The following is a 17,227-nucleotide window of genomic DNA, read 5'->3' on the forward strand; positions in this document are numbered from 1 at the left end:
CAATTTAGAAGCAGAATTTAAAAACTATATGAGAGATAATATTAACTCTGAATAAGAATGTGAGAGACATATTATTAATAAATCTGAATTTAATATGAGAGACAATATTAACTCTGATTTGGAATGAGAGATAGTATTAACTCTGAGTTGGAATATGAGAGACAATATTAACTCTGATTTGGAATGAGAGACAATATTAACTCTCATTTGGAATGAGAAAATATTTACTCCGAATTGGAATGTGAGGAACAACATTATTTTTTAGTGAAATTTGAGATAAAATACTGACAACAATTAGCTCCTCTTAGCTTACTTTCTTATAGCCCATTAACTCTGAATCGAAATATGAGAGACACAAACTTTTTAGTTAAATTTAATTAAACAAGGAACACCAACTGATAAATGAATACAAAGTTTTTACTTCTGATTTGATCTTAAAAATACACACACGCAATTTCGTTTGTTTAACTAAAAGGAAAGTTGCACACATATATGCATACAATCATATAAAATTTTGCCTTTTATTTTACTCGTATTAAGAAGAAATATATACAAATTTGCTTTTCATTTAATTAAAAAGAAGCAAAATTAAATTGATTTTAATTTAAAAGAAAAACGTATAACATTTTTGCTTTTAATTAAAAAGTATGCCCAAAGTTTCGATTTTAATGTAAATAAAAAAGAACACTCTTAAGATTTTATTTTTAATTTAATTTTTTTCAAAAAATGAAAAATGATATGAAATCTTTAAATTTTACTTTCCACCGTTATGGCGTATAGGCTAAAAGAGACTGTGATGATGAGAAATGAAGGAAAAATGGTGGCATGAAGAAAGTGAGAGGAAATGGGAGAACCCCGAGAAGACCCACGCACATGGTGTTGGTCCACCATTAAGCTCACTTGGCACGAGCTGGGATCGAATCAAGAATTCCATGCACCAGAGGTGAGCGATCTACCACATTTTTAAACTTCCCGACTTATTTTCTACTTTCACCACTTTTCAGGACCATTAGATTCGATAGGGACACGAACACAGGGACATCGAGGACAGTTAAAATTCCATCCTTGCTCTGCACAGGGACTCGAACCCCCAATGGGTTTCACCTCACAATCGTCAGCCTAACGCCTCAGATCGGCTACACCCACCAACTGACCACTGAGCCACCGCACCCAGTTAAAATAAAATGTTTTTAATTAAAAGCAAAATCACACAAAATTGAAATTGAAATTGAAATTTACTTAAAAAGAAACACAAATGTACATTTTTTTAGAAAAATTAATTTAATTAAAATGAAACATACAAAAATTTGCTTGAAATAAAAAGGAGCATATAAGATTTTTTTTATTTAAATAGAAAGGAATGTTATAAAATTATGAGGAAATACATTATTTTGGTCTTAATTTAACTGTAATTAAACAGAAACATACAAAACAACAAAAATACTCGCTTTTAGTTTAAAATCGAAAAGAAACACGTATATATGCACAAAATTTTGCTTTTATTCATTGTCGCGGCTATTGAGGTGACCTACGATGTGATGCGTGAGTAGGAACTGGAAAAGCTGGAATAAAAAAAAAAAAAACAGTGGAGACGGCTGGAGGAAAAGGGGGGGAGGGAAATGAGTAGAAAGAAAGGTGAAGAAAGCTAGGTTATGCATGTCTGTCTGCTTGGGAGAATGTGATCGTGTGATCAAGCGTAGTTACTAAACAATGTTACGTCTTCCTCGTAAAAGATCACGAACAAACAACAAATCCACAACAGCTATCCATGACCAGAAGTAGACCACCTTCTCCGAAAAACGATTTGCTACTCAGCTTCTGATCTACTTCGTCTTACATCCTCATCTTTCTCTTCCTCTTCTTCTTTTTCTTTCCTCTTCATATCTGATGTATTTTCTGACATCCACTGCACGGATGCATCACACACAGACACACACACGTAACCACTATTGCCTGGAAGCAATAAAATTTAACTAATTATACATATCCGGTGCGTGTGCTCTACCTTATAATAAACATACAAAGATACGTATTATTATACACAGTTATTAACAAAAATATTTGTCACATTCTGGTCTAATTGAGCACATGAATAAGTTCGCCACGCGAGTGTTGGTTTATAGCAGTAATTGTTTATTACGTTTTTTTTTTCTTTCTTTCTTTCTGGGTTTATTTCCTTCTTTCTTGCTCGGAAAAATATTATTAAGTTTACATAATATTTAATTTTGTTGCCTCAAAACTACTTTTCAGAAATTTATGCTTCAGTGAATGTTAAACCAGTGTAACGGAAACCATTGTTCGTTTTTTTTTTAAATAATAGTAGCTTAGTAAATTTTTATTAAACGAACACTTCCGCGTACATAATACTTAACAATGACTTGGTTTGTACTAGATAAAAATAATAATTTTAATATTGTGAATTGCACAAATTCGAAAAGAACTATGCGAAAATTTAACTCTGGGTTTGGTGTTTGTATACTCAATAAGGTAAAGGCAGACTTCAAGATTTTTTAGTGGAAGAAAAAGGAAGATATGTGATGTTCAGACTGTATATATAACAAAGACAGGGTGTTTCAAAACAACACCGACAACGTTTGGGAGGTGATTTCTGACACCAAGATAAGACAAAAAGTATAGACCTACCTGGGTGCAGAAATGAGTCATTTCAGATTATAGGCTGCCGAAAACAAGAAAAAATGAACTTTAAAAGTCCATAGCTCCAATAGTATGGAACCTACCGTAGTCGGGTTAAGACTTCACTTAGGAACTAATATATGCGCTATCCAAAAGTGCATGTTTTAGAATCCTGTGGTATTCACGCAACAATTTTTATAGAGGGAGTTTGGCTACGAGCATATAATTTGAAGTACTCACCAACTACCTCTATAAAAATTGTTGTGGAAGTACAGCAGGATTCTGAAACATGGATATTTGGGTAAGGCACATACTATCCTAAATGAAGTTTTGACCCGACTACGGTAGGTCCCATAATATATATTCGGCAGCCTATAACTCCGAAATGAATTATTTGTACACCCAGATTGGTCTATACTTTTTTGTCTTATCTTAGTGTCAGGAATCACCCAAATTTTGTCGGTGTTGTTTTGAAACACCCTATATAACACACACACTTATATGGTTTCACATATTAAAGTAGACTAATTTTAATTGGAAATTGGGACTGTTCCGTTTAAAAATAATCACAACACATAAAACACAAAGAAGTATATTGCAATTCCCGGTGGGAGCTTATGTGGTTCGGATTTCACGTTAAGTTGTAGGTCCTTGTCCCACATAGCCTCGGTGGTGAAAGGAACGCTAAACTTAAATCCAACCAATAAAGTATATTACATAAAACTGTGTTACCGTTCAATTATATTTTAATAAATATTTTGCATCTTTTAACAGTCCTATATCCTTTTTTTAAATTTTTGCAAAATCCTTAAAGGAGATATCGAAATTCCCACTAATTTGCAGTTCTGCTTGTATTAGTTCACAGTAGCTTCTGTTCCTGACTTAAGTATATTCTGCTTTTTTTAGTGTTACAGCGCTTACCTCTGGTGATGGTTCAATCCCGGTCTAAGCAAGTTTGTGGTGAACGACATCCAGGGGCGGATCCAGAGTGGACTACTAGGGGGGGCGGTGGGTTGTAATACTGCTACTTAGAGCTACTTTTAAGAGCTCCAAACTTTGGGATGGGTTTTATTTATATTTAAAAATAAGAAAGTTTCCCCTTCTGGGGGGTGATCGCCCCGATCACCTCCTGGATCCGCCCCTGACGACATCGTGTCCAGGGCCGGATTTAAGGGAGGTGCACCGGTGCACGTGCACGCCCCCTTCGTTGTAAATATACACTATCGAAAATGAGAAGCTAGTAATGAAAATAGGAACACTTTTCGAAACTTTCTGCTGTCATGTTTCCGTCTAGGGCTTAAAAGGAAGCAGAGTTTTGCAAAAGCAATAGTTTACGTCGATTTCCTGAAGATTGAAGGAAAAGGATTTACCATGTAAGACAATATAATATTTATCAAGTAGGGAAGAAAACAGTAACCAGGAACAGAGAAGAATATTCTTTCCTGCACGTCACTTGCGACTCTCTTTAAAATATCCCCTCCCCCCTATGTTCTATATAGGCCTATCAGCATTGTGAGTTGTAAATAATCTTGACACATGTCCCTTTGAAGAGTTCAATAAGATTGGTTATTTTGTTAGTTATGCTGTACCCCCTCAGAAAATCCTGGATCCGACCCTGTTTTTCTTATCCGTGTCCGTGGGTTTTCTCAGATTACTTCCGTTTCCTTCCACATTTTCATTCTACTAATTATTTCATCATTAGTCACTTGCCGTAATTATCTGTCTCTCTCACTCTAAAATGCATAATCCTGGTACGTTGAACTGTAGGATTTTCTTTAAACCTAGAACTATGACAAGGGATGAACTGGCTTCATGAACAAGGACTACGGTACAGCTATTGGAAGGGCGCCATGAAAAGGGTAGTTATACAGATATTGGGAGGGCGTCACATTAATTCGTCGGAGAGAGAGAGTTATTTTGTCAACTATAGATATCTGCTGCTAAAGACGTCTCATTTTTGTTTATATCCACGTACTTCTTTCAGAATATTTTGCTCAGGGGGTTGAGAGAGAGAGCTGAAAAATCAAAATGTGAGAGAGTTACCCTTAAACACTATTTTGGTGTATATATATATGTCATATATATGTAACAGCGGCGCATCCACGGGGGATTCACCGGGTCAGACACTTCCCCTCCGGCAGGCCACCGGAGGCAGCCGCTACCCATCCGCGGTAGCACGACGAGCTACTTGTTCAAAGTTGCCGACCTTTCGCCGAAACGGCAAGCGGTCGAAAATCGTAAAATAAAATGCCCTTTGCCGACTGTTGCCGACCATCAGAGTCGGCAAAACAGTCTGAAAGGCCTCTTTCCGACCCTCTGGCTACTTCTTATGCCGGCCTCTTTTCGACGGCGGCGCATTTAATGCTCATTTCCGGTTGTTTGCCGACTGCTCGGTAAGGCAACTATTCGTCACGGTCGAAAATCGCTCGGAGAAACGCCGATGTTCGGTGCCGGCAATCCGACCGCGGCATCTGGTCGGCATGGACAAATTGTCCGACTCTAGGCGGCAGAATCCTGATGGGATAATAACTCAACGTATATTTGTTCATTTTCTCAATAAAACTATATTTGTTTTAACAAGGAAATGATTGATGTAGCATGAAAATTTGATCTTACACTTCATCTATACTCTTTATCTTATAGAAACAATCTAGTTCTATCGGTTTTTTTTTCTCAAAATACAGATGGAAATATTTTACAATTATATCGTCTTTTCGGGTACATAAAAATACCCGTTCAATACTGCAGAGACATAGTGGCTTGTAGTATTCGACCTTCTTTCCCAAAGCTTGTCCCGCTCCCGACAAAAAATTCTGGGTGCGTGCCTAATATGTAATGATATTTAATTTGGTTTATTTTAACAACACCTTTTCTCCGCCCTTATAACGATAAATGATCCTGCGAAGAAGGCCCACCAAAATTTTTATAACGATAAGGTAACGATAATCACATAAAATATTTTTGTTTATTGCTTTTGAACATTACCTTTTTATTTTGGCACATAACCACTAAAATAACTACACCTCAAAAGATTGTGTCTGTATTCCCTTCTAAAGATGGTTCTGGGATAATAATTTATTGATTATTCATCGTCATAGCAACCCTAAGAATAAAAATTCCAAGAATCTTATAAAATAGAGGATCTGCCCTTACAACAAACTCTTGAAGCCATACGTCACAGTTTCACCACCCCTACTCTGCCCACTCCGCCCAATAGGATTGCAATGTTTTGAGCCAACAATCATGGCGGAAACGAAAGTAGCCAATCAGATGATAGTAGAAACGAGAGTAGCCAATCAGACGTGCAGATGCTCGGTTGTTTTTTGGCTTCACCGATTTAATAGGATGAAGATACATATGGGCAGATCCTCTATTGATAACATCCTTGAAAAATTCATCCAATCCACATATTAGAATCAATTTTTGATTCTATCTCTTTTTCGTACTTTCTTCTTCTTCTTCTTCTAACTAGTTCGTACATATTTTAAAATTACACATTGCCCAGAAATATAATAAAAGATATTTAGAATTACGCTGAAAATACAAAGATATCGTTACACCCTATTGAAATTGTACTTGAAAAAAAAAAAGGGAAAATAGATTTAAAAATCTATAACATAAGACAATTTTGAAATAAAGATCCTTCAATCAAAATTGTTGTTTTAGTTTGACGCTCGATTACAGAAAAGAGTCGTCTTGAAAGGTTATTACCAATTTTAAAAAAATCACAAAATACGTGAATTATTTTATTATTTCTGAAAAATAATGCAAATAGATCTATTTCAGTAACACGTATTAATTTTAATTTATTTTAGTAAGCACATTTTTGAGAGAGCGCATAAGACATTTCTCCAGTTGCCTGAAGAGGCCAATCCACTCTTGGGTATAACTACTAGATGTTTGGATTTCATTTACGTTTTCCTATGTTCAAACACCTGGGAAATACTTATCATATTCTGAAGACAGTGAGAACTCTGCGACCAATGTGATACGTACTTCATCGATTGATTTCTCTGCTCTTGGGAGTGGAATCTTTTCCGGAAACTTAAACATGACCTTCTTTCTTCAGGTTCAAAAGGTGGAGACGAACGAACTGTTCTATTCACAGAGTAAGCAGATGAAGGCGGGAGAGGTTTACGAAATGAAAACTGAAAGAATGCCGTTGTTTTGGAAAGAAATAAATAAAAGAGAAATAAGAAAACAGACGGAGCAGTTATATGTACTTCATGTGATAAATACATATCTATTATGTTAACCAAAAGCTGTCTTTAACAGAGGCCATAGGTCAACGTTGGTCATGGCCATTCAGGCATTCCGTCAATTCCTTTTTCTAACGGTTGTCAATCAGTGTTGCTTACCAGAAGCCTATTGCTCTAAAGAAAAGAAAAAATATTGGACAGTTCGAAGCATTGGAAGTCAAAGATGGCCAACCCAAAATCTTCATAGGGATGTTAATCAAAGATTGAGTAAATACAAATATTTCAGGAGGGGTCTCAAAAACTCGGGACTTCAATACGTGTTTCCAAATCACGGATGGTCATTTCTCTTAACGCACTCACTAATGTAACTCCCTCATACTCACACTCACTGGCTCATACGGAGCCGCGGTGGCTCAATGGTAGAGCGTTCCCCTCTGGTGTGTGGGGACCCTGGTTTGATTGCAGTTTGCGTCAACTGAGCTTTGTGATGGACAAACACTGTGTGCATTGGTTTCCTATGGGTTCTGCCGTTTCCTTCCACATTATTCCTTCATCATTTCGTTCACTTCTCATCATCACCACTCCTCTAGCCCACACGCATAAGCGTGGGACGTAAAGATTTCAGTTCGTTTTCATTTTCACTTCCTCACGTTGTCAAGTAAATATTCATGCCGTTGCTCTCAAATCAAAATATCTTACTCAGTGTTACCCCCAAATAATATTTACGCCCTTGATCTCACTCACCTCCAACCCCAAATATCGCTAGTTTTGTCTACGAGCTAGGAGTTGAAGCTGGCTCGTCTCGGCAAGTGTAGCCTAACTATCTCTATTGTAACAATAACTGTCTCGTCTCGTATTGTATCCATTTCTATTGTGAGAACTCTGTCTCGTCTCGTTTTCGTCACGAAAATTCTACCTCCTCTTATTCGTTGGCTAGGTAACTCATGATTAGAACTTATGTTCCCACAAGATCAGACGAGAAATAAGGTTTTCTCGTCTCGTCTCGATTTTCCGAAAGCTTTACTCGTCTTATTCACCAAATTTACACCCTGATTTTTTTCTTTATTTCATCTAGAAGTTATGAGAATCATTTCGCAACGCAAGAGGTCCATGAAGGGTACAACATTTGAACCATAATTATCTTTGAAGTATTTTGTACTATAATGACTTGGGCGTATCTTTAAACGATGATAAATGTTCTTCCTTTTGTTCCTACTATCGTTTTATCAATTTATAGCTGCTATATACTATGAATCATGAAACGCTAAAACTGTGACTGACAAGGAGGGTGTCCGAAGTGTAAATCTCAGAATTAAAAAATGTTTGTGCAGATCGTTAGGGAGGCTCATAGAATAAAGATCGGCACAACAAATTTCGGCGGAACCCCATATTTGGGTGGGGCAGTGCCCCATTTGCGATTTTCGGCTTTCGTAGTAAAAATCGGCCTTTTGATTTGAAATTTGACTTATTGATGTCGACAATCGTTATCATCCGTCTTCATTTGTATAAAGATACTACATAAAGATATTACAATTGTGGGTCAGGGATCCCTATGTGTGTGTGTGTGGGGGGGGGTCCGCCTCACAAATGTGATACATGTTCCTGCTTAATTTTGACGAACTGAATTCAAGTATGTAATTAAAAGTTCCATGTGGAGCACATGTGCGGCACAGGTCTCTACCTAGTTTCTGGGATGCTGAATCACAAGTTGAAAGAGAACTGAAGGGCTTGAAATAGAAGTTTGGCAGAATCAGTGGTTACTGTATGGATTGAAGCCAAAAGAGATTTCATGCCTGTACATGATATGAATGTTCGGAAATGGGCAACTGAAAAAGCGAAAGAAATTAATCGCGAAAACTTTAAGGATCCCAAAAGTTGATCCACCAGTTTTAAACGGAAACATAATATTGTGTAGCGAGAAGCAAAAAAATTCGTGTCGCGATTGCAATGGAACTGCACTAAAATCGTATGTTAGGCATACAAGGTGGGAAAAAAAAGTAGAAACTTCTCTACAATCCAAAAATGCCTTATCTCATAGCTATACATTAATACCCCTTATGTCTGCCAGTGGAAAATTAGTTGGGCCATATGGATTGTATTCCCAGAGCCGACAGGAAAATTTTGGAGCACAGGTGAAGAAAACTTTATTCCAGCCCCCAAATGTTAAGGCTTCTGTATCAAAATCTGGAAAGATGGGTAAGCTGCATTTGGAGGAGTGAATCCGTGACGTTTTAGTTCCGAACATAGGGGACAAAAGTGTCTTGCTCGTAGATTCATGATCATCTTTTAACGAGAAAGAGACGCAGCAACACATTCCGGACGAAAAAACGTTATGTAAACAGATTAAACCTGGAGCAACTTGGGCTGTACAACCACTGGATATTTGGGGCTTTAGAATATGGAAGAATTTTGTAAGGAAAATGAGAAATTTCGTAATTTTACATCAAATTGATATACAACTTCACAACGTAACAACATTATAAAACTGCAATCGCTAGTTTATGAACAACTATCATCGCCAAGGTACCATGATGTGTTGAAATTTAGTTGGTATAAATCCGGATATGTAGATGCGAGGCCGCCAGAATTTGTTAATCCAGTGAGTTTCTCATTTTCCTTAAACGACACTATCATGATTTTGAGTTGATTTTGAGTTTAACGTCCCGTTCAGCAGCAAGGCTATATGAGACGTGGACCTACTGATTAACGTGGAATCCGAACCACATGAACTCCCGCTGAGAATCGAACCCGTGTCTCCCACGCCAAAGGCGCGTACGGTAACCGCTTAGCCACGAAAGAGCTCTATACACTATGGTATATGATGAGTGCGAAGATATAACACTCCTGAAATGTAGTTGGTGCTGCAAAAGTATTTGCGCGGAACACTTTTTTTCGAGCAGTTTCATTTCTGTAAAACATACAATACATAAAGTAAGCACGAATTCTGCCAAACTTCAGCCCTTCAGTTCTATTTCGAGCCTTTCAACTTGTGATTCGGCATCCCAGAAACTAGGTAGAGACCTGTGCCGCACATGTGCTCCTCAAAAACTTTTTCATGACATATTTGAATTCAGCTAGTCAAAATGAAGGAGCAACATGTATCACACCTGTGAGGGTGACCCAAGTGGCGGATCTAGCCCGGGGCTGAGGGCAGCCCCCAGCTTTTTAGTGCCAAAAATAATTGAAGCTATTATTTATATATTCTGAAAGTTTATAGTAAACTCATGATATAGTATCATAGCCTGGGGTCGACCTCACCCAGTTTTTACCTTCTAAATCCGCCACTGGGAACCCCCCACACACAGGAATCCTTGACCCACAATTGAAGTATCTTTACGCAAATATATACGAATGATAACGATTGTCGATAACAATAAGTCAATTTTCAAATCAAAAGGCCGATTTTTACTACAAAAGCCGAAAATCGAAAAGGGGCACTGCCCCACCCAAATATGGGGTTCCGCCGAAATTTGTTGTGCCGATCTTTATTCCATGAGCCTCCCTAACGATCTGCACAAGCATTTTTGAAATCTGAGATTCACACTTCGGACACCCTCCTTGTGAGACCTAAGACTTACGTAAACTAGTGTTCACTCGAAAAATATCTCGAGACGAGACGAAAAAGTTCTCATCTCGTGGGCAATACTATTTATGCAAATTGTTTGATTGAGGTTTAAAGGGGACGTAAGTTCTCATCTCGTGGGCAATACTATTTATGTAAATTGTTTGATTGAGGCTTAAAGGGGACGTAAGTTCCCATCTCGTGGGCAATACTATTTATGTACATTGTTTGATTGAGGCTTAAAAGGGACGTAAGTTCTCATCTTGTGGGCAATACCGGTATTATTTATGTACATTTTTTGATTGAGGTTTAAAGAGGACGTCAGCATTGAGGCACAATCAACACGACTGCCCAAACACGGACTATACGTTTATAAACGAACATATTAAAACATAAGAAACAAAATATTTGCTGGAAAATAGAAATAAAAACTGAAAAGAAGAGAGAAAAGATATATGAGAATATATAACAACAATAATAAATAATAAATATATATACGAATAACAAGTTTCCCAGTTTGAACTAATTTTCTCCGATCTCGAACTTCTCTTTTGTCATACACATTTGAAAGCAAGGGAGCCGCGGTGGCTCAGTGATAGAGCGTTCATCTCTGGTGCATGATGTCCTTGGTTCGATCCCAGCTCGAGCCATGAGCTTTATGGTGGACAAACACCGTGCATGTGGGTTTTCTCGGGGTTCTCCCATTTCCCCCCTTTCTTCATTCCATCATTTCATTCATTTCTTTTCATTATGATCTCCTTTAGACTAGCCGGTGTAACTATGGGACGTAAAACTCAACCCTTGCACTGAAATGACGAGTCTAGCTCGCCATGGCCTCCCGGTACCAAATCGCACAATAACAATGATAATCATAAAATTTAAACAATTGTAGCATGACGTAGGGTTACTATATTGATGTTTTGACAATCTATAATACATTTTTATAACTTATACTTCAACTATCAGAATTCAGAAAATAAATCGTAGTGGACGGGGTTAAAGATTGCATTTCATTTGTTTCAAAGCAAAGCCTTTGATGGAATTTTTTTTTTCTAGTAACAAGCACAGCACATTTGTTCTTTTGGACTTAGCAACACTGTTTAAAACGTATAGACCAAAGGCTCGGATAGTATCGAATTAAAAAGCATTGTTCCCCCATTGCCACAGGAGTCATTATACTAGTGTTTTCTTTTGCACCAGCATAGCGGTACTAGTCGTATCATAAGGACTGGCGCCTGTGATTGGTATACAAAACGAATAACCGACAAAATTAAGAATATAAACGTCTTTTTTTTGCCCTCCCCTTTGATTCTCATCAGAGAACAAAGGTTAAAAAGAGAAAATGAAACAGTTACTTGTGGTTAGGAGCTGCAGATGCAATTTGGTATTTCGCTATGCGAATAAAGAAAGAAAGGCCATCTACATCTTTGGAAGTTCTATGGACAACAATATCTTGTACCAAAGACAATAAGTACTTAAGTTCTTGATGCTATGAAGGTATTTAAGTAGTAAACAAAGGTCACATTGCAACCGAATACTTTTACTCTGCATACGGAAGCGTATGTAATTTTTACACCCATAATCGAATCAACAATAGTTATTTAGTAGCATCCACAACTTTTCTAAATATTTCCTCGTAGTTAGGTCATATACACTGTATAAGTAAAATGGCCATATGTCCTGTGTCTCACCAACAAATAGGTCCTAACATTTTTCAGACCCAAATGAAGACAACCATAGAACTACAAATATTTAAAATGTGTGTAGGAAAAAAGTTTTCGAAATTCTGCGAGCGACCCTTAGCATAATCACCATCATCACAAAATCCCGATTACATCATCCTGCCACGACTGAAGAGGACACGGTATCAGACTGGTGGAGTCTTCACCTCTAGTACAAAAGGTTCCTGACAGGCCCATATCTATGGGGGGCACAGGGGCTGGACCCCCTAAATTTTTACTGGGCCCCAAAAATTTTACATTAGGATTGTAAATGAATTATACAGGGTGTTTCAAAACCGTTTGGGAAGTGATTCCTGACACCAAGATAAGACAGAAAGTATAGACCAACTTGGGTGCACAAATGCTTCCTTTCGGAGTTATAGGCTGCCAAAACATAAAAAAATGAATTTTAAAGGTCTATAGCTCCAAAACTATAGGACCTATCGTAGTCGGATCAAGACTTCACTTAGGAACTAATATGCGAACTATCTAAAAAAACATGTTGCAGAATCCTAAGGTACTCCCACAGCAATTTTTACAGAGGAAGTTTGGCTACGGGCATATAACTTGAAGTACTAACCAACTACCTCTATAATAAAATGTTGCGGAAATACCGCAGGATTCTGAAGCATGGATATTTGAATAGGACACGTACTAGTTCCTAAGTGAAGTCTTGACCCGACTACGGTAGGTCCTATAGTATTGGAGCTATAGACCTTTAAACTTCATTTGGCAGCCTATAACTCAGAAAGGAAGCATTTGTGCACCCAGGTTGGTCTATACTTTTTGTTTTATCTTGGTGTCAGGAATCACCTCCCAAACTTTGTCGGTGTTGTTTTGAAACACCCTGTAACATGGCTGGATTGGGGCCCCTACTTCTACCGCCCCCCTACATTTTTTGGGCTGGCTACGGGCCTGCTTCCTAGTTCGATCCCAGATCAATGACTTAAAGTGGACAACATCGTGTTCATAGGTCCTGCCGTTTCCTTCAACATTCTCGTTCCACTAATTAATATTTCATAATCATTCACTTTCATTAATCGCCCGTTTCCCTTAGTCTAAAAGGTATAGCCGTAAATGTTTCATTTCATGTTATTTCTGCCACGACTGAGTGTGTACCGAGGGCTCTGAAACGACTGTTTCCACTCTTAGGCTAGCTGCACATTGACCAGATAACCAGAGCCTGACTGGCATAAGCCGGTTGGGCTAATAGCTTCTAATTGGGTCCCGCGCTAGAGTGCCCAAACACACACTCGGTATTCTGCTCTCGGTGGTCACACACACACACAACATATATATTTCAATGTTTAAGCTTCTTAACAATCCCAGTGACTGTAGCATCAGGAGAAAGGAGTTTTTCCAAATTGATCAAAGCAAAGTTAAGATAATCAATTCAGCAAGAGCATTTGAACATTTTGGTAATTTTATGCATTGAATCTGAAATTAGGAGAAGTTTAAACTTAGAAATCTCGTTGTTGCTGAGCATCACTACAGATCTGTCTTCACATTGAGGGAGGAGAAAAATGAAATAAAATATGTAAGTTTTACGTCCCACGGTTATGCCGGTTAGGCTAAAGGAGACGGTGATAATGAGAGATGAGAGAAATGGTGGAATGAAGAAAGTGGGAGGAAACGGGAGAACCCCGAGAAAACCCACGAGCACGGTGTTTGTCCACCACAAAGTCCACACGGCGCAAGCTGGGATCGAACCAGGGACCCCAAGCACCGGAGGTGAACGCTCTACCAGGGAGCCACCGCGCCCCCTGAGGGAGGAGAGCAAGATTGTTCTCATTTTTTTAAAGCAATCTTCAAAATATTTATGAAATTGAAGAACAATGCTGAAGAGGATCAGGGGGGGGGTAAAGTTGTCTTCAACATTGGGATGCGGGCAGATTTGGAGCTTATTCTGAGGGGGGGAGATGAGACTCATATTACGGTAGATGAATCTGATTTTTGAAGTGAACCTGTTCTATATTATACTGTATATCAGACGATGTAGGTGAAGTGGTAGTCGGACCCAAATCATCATATTTCTCCCCCTCCCCCCAAAAATAAATTTCAAATCGGATTATTGGGGGGACATATCCTCTTCATTCCCCAGGGATTTGCGCCAGTGTTGATGAGTGACTTCGTTTTACTCTTTTATAATCTGATAGATTACAAAATAATAATAAGTGTTATAATTTATGATTTTGGTGTACTAGCGGGATAAAATGACACTTAAGGTTCACGGTCGTATTTTTACAGTGGGCAAAATCATACATGAATACGTATATCCCACTTAATTAAATCCGAAATACACTTTTTTTTTTTCAATATATAAAATTTGAAATATCACACAACTTCCTTTCAAGGTCAAACTATCATTCTTTCCAGAAGATAATCTTACTTTTATTATCTTTTTTTTTATGTCTCTTTTAAACCAGAGCGTAGACGACAATGAAAAGTGATGGTGTATAAATAATTATAGACCAGTCCCTCCACTCTTGGCTGGTTAATTCCACTATTTCTTCCGTGTCATAAGCAACAACCCGCAGAGAGCACGGCGGAAAATTCAACTGACTGGAAAGGCAATTGAACTAAATCAAAAAGTTTTCTTGCCAAAATGGTTGTTGATGGCAGGGAGTTCCACAAAGTTAACGTTTTACAGTCAAGTGAGTTTGCAAAAGGGGTGGGGCGGATGCCTGATGATGCTTCTTAAGCTTTTGTGAAACTGGGGTTATACGTAATAATAAACATTATAATTATCTTGTGCAGTGATGAAGAGGAGCAATAAACTGTTCAGGCGTGAAGATGTTCTCTAAAACGTGTTAAAATGTTTGTTGAAGAGGAACGAAATCACTCGTAAAAATAATATACAAATATAGTTTATAATTAATTTCAGACCAGTGAAGATAACAACAATGTTTTACTTGTGAGTTTTCTAGGTGGAGTAAAACTGCAATGTTTCCATGTACAGGCAAATGGGGGAGGGGGCTTAGTAGTAAGTTTTCAACGTGCAGGTTTACTTTTTGGCATACCAGTCGAAACAATTGTTGAAAAAATATAGTTCTTTCACTAATTTCCTTCTTATTGTCTTCTAAATAATTTGTGCTGGGTAACATGAAAATACATCAATTGGCGTGGATAAAGTTCAAAGGGATCAGCAAAAGTAATTGTTGAAAAATCACAATTCTTTTACGATTTCCGTATAAATACGGCGTCCGAATGTTTGGCATAAAAACTACTGTGCAAAAAACACAAACCAACCAGTGCTAGGTGGCACTAAAAAGCATGAATGCTATCTAACCAAGTCAGAACAGAGCGAAGCTGGTGGGGGACAGGCGCGTCAGCAACGATGGGTATGTGAGTAAGCGAAGATAGTGAAAGGAAGCAGTTTTCGGCAATGATACGAGTTTCAATAACCTTTGTCATGGTTTCATGCTAGGAACGCTCCACATGTAAACATAAAATGCAGAATACACCGCCGGAGTACACTATGCAGAAATACATCGCCGATGGAAAATAACATGTAATACAGTCATTTTTCAGATGCACTAACTTATTTTATCCGCCGTAAAGCACTTGAAATGATTTTACGCTTGTGATCCTACACTTGCAAACCTAAAATATAAGCTGTATTACTTTGTATTTAATTGTGTCGCCTGTAGAAATTTGTTTCTTATAAATATGTCTTTTCATGCAGAGTACTAAATTTTACCTGTAAATTTTTCAAAATGTGGTGTGCCAAAAGTGTATAAATATATATAATTTGAAACTTGAAACTGCAAAAACATCTGAAGAAATAAGAGTATCGGACGAAAAAAATGTCCGAAATAAAAAGTTAATATTTTGGAGAGGGGAAAGTCATGTGAGATAAATTTTTATGTTCAACCATAAATTTCCCCGTGTCGTACCACTAGCGTTTCATCCCAAGGCAAAATCTGTAGCATTTCTTCCCAGTAGTGTTTCATCCCAATGCAAATCCGTGACAATTCCTCTCGAGCTATTTTCAGTGAGGGGCCGCGGTGGCTCAGTGGTAGAGCGTTCACCTCTGGTGCTTGGGGTCCCGGGTTCGATCCCAGCCCCCGCCAAATGAACTATGTGTGTTTTCTCAGGGTTCTCCCGTTTCCTCCCACTTTCTTCATTCCACCATTTCATTCATTATTCATCATCACCGTCTCCTTTAGCCTAACCGGCATAACCGTTGGACGTAAAACTCAAAGATTTCATTTTATTTTCAGTGATTAGTGAACAGGCTAATAAGTAGAGTTTCGTCCCAGCGACACCAGGTGATGACCAGGTGATACGTCGATTAACCGGTAGTTTGTGATTGTTTCGAAAATTAGCTATATTCAACCTTAAATGACACATTTGAGAAGTCTAAAATTTTCATAAAACAATCTTTATTTGTCTAGTAATAAGTGGATAGAATTCGGTTACTGACGGTTTAAGTTACGATCCTTTTATTAATTTTGCCGACAACCGGTTTTCTGAAAATTTTCAAAAACCTGTTTTTATGCCCACCACTAGTTTTAATCCCTTCCCAACACGTTATTATGGAAAAAATAAACATTTATATATTAAGATAAAAATGACAATGTCCTGAAACGATATGATTTTGAGTGCTTAAATCCTTCCGCCACCCACCTACTCTGATGAAACTCTATGTACACTATGATGGGTTAAATTTTAAAACTAAAATTAAGGTAAGAGCGTCCCCGATTTAGATAAAGGAGGAAATGTATGAATTCATGACATTCACTGTCAAAATGGACCTTGATCGATTTAATAATAATCTGTGAAAGATTGCAGCAACCTATTCATAACGCCTTCTGATGTCCATGAGTATTTTAGACATGAGAGAGGACATCCAGTTGATAGCTACTGTAGATGTCAAAGGAAGGACATTTTCTTGGATTTATAGATGTAAGATGATCATAATATATTCGTATTCAACAATAATAGCACTTATATTATTACTATTATTTTCGCCGAAGCCTGGTCCACGGCATCACCAAAGAGCGACATATCAAAATCCTGAGTCTATAAATAAAATTATAGTGGTTGAAGTAACTAAAGCACGTCTATGCCAAATATATGCAATTAGATAGCTAATAGTAATGCCCAAA

General features: G+C 37.8%; 1 protein-coding gene across 1 annotated transcript in view; it reads right to left on the bottom strand.

The window, feature by feature from the left end:
* Nucleotides 1-1,383: 1,383 nt before the first annotated feature.
* LOC145671451 (uncharacterized) overlaps nt 1,384-17,227 on the bottom strand; it is a 78,131-nt gene continuing 62,287 nt past the window's right edge. The window contains exon 4 of the mRNA XM_081740642.1: nt 1,384-1,953. Coding sequence (XP_081596768.1) covers nt 1,808-1,953 — 146 coding nt within the window. The 3' untranslated portion in view covers nt 1,384-1,807. The remainder of the gene's footprint in view (nt 1,954-17,227) is intronic.

The sequence above is a fragment of the Thermobia domestica genome, chromosome 15, assembly GCF_964235325.1.
Source record: "Thermobia domestica chromosome 15, izTheDome1.hap1.1, whole genome shotgun sequence".
In the NCBI taxonomy this organism is placed as follows: Eukaryota; Metazoa; Arthropoda; class Insecta; order Zygentoma; family Lepismatidae; genus Thermobia; species Thermobia domestica.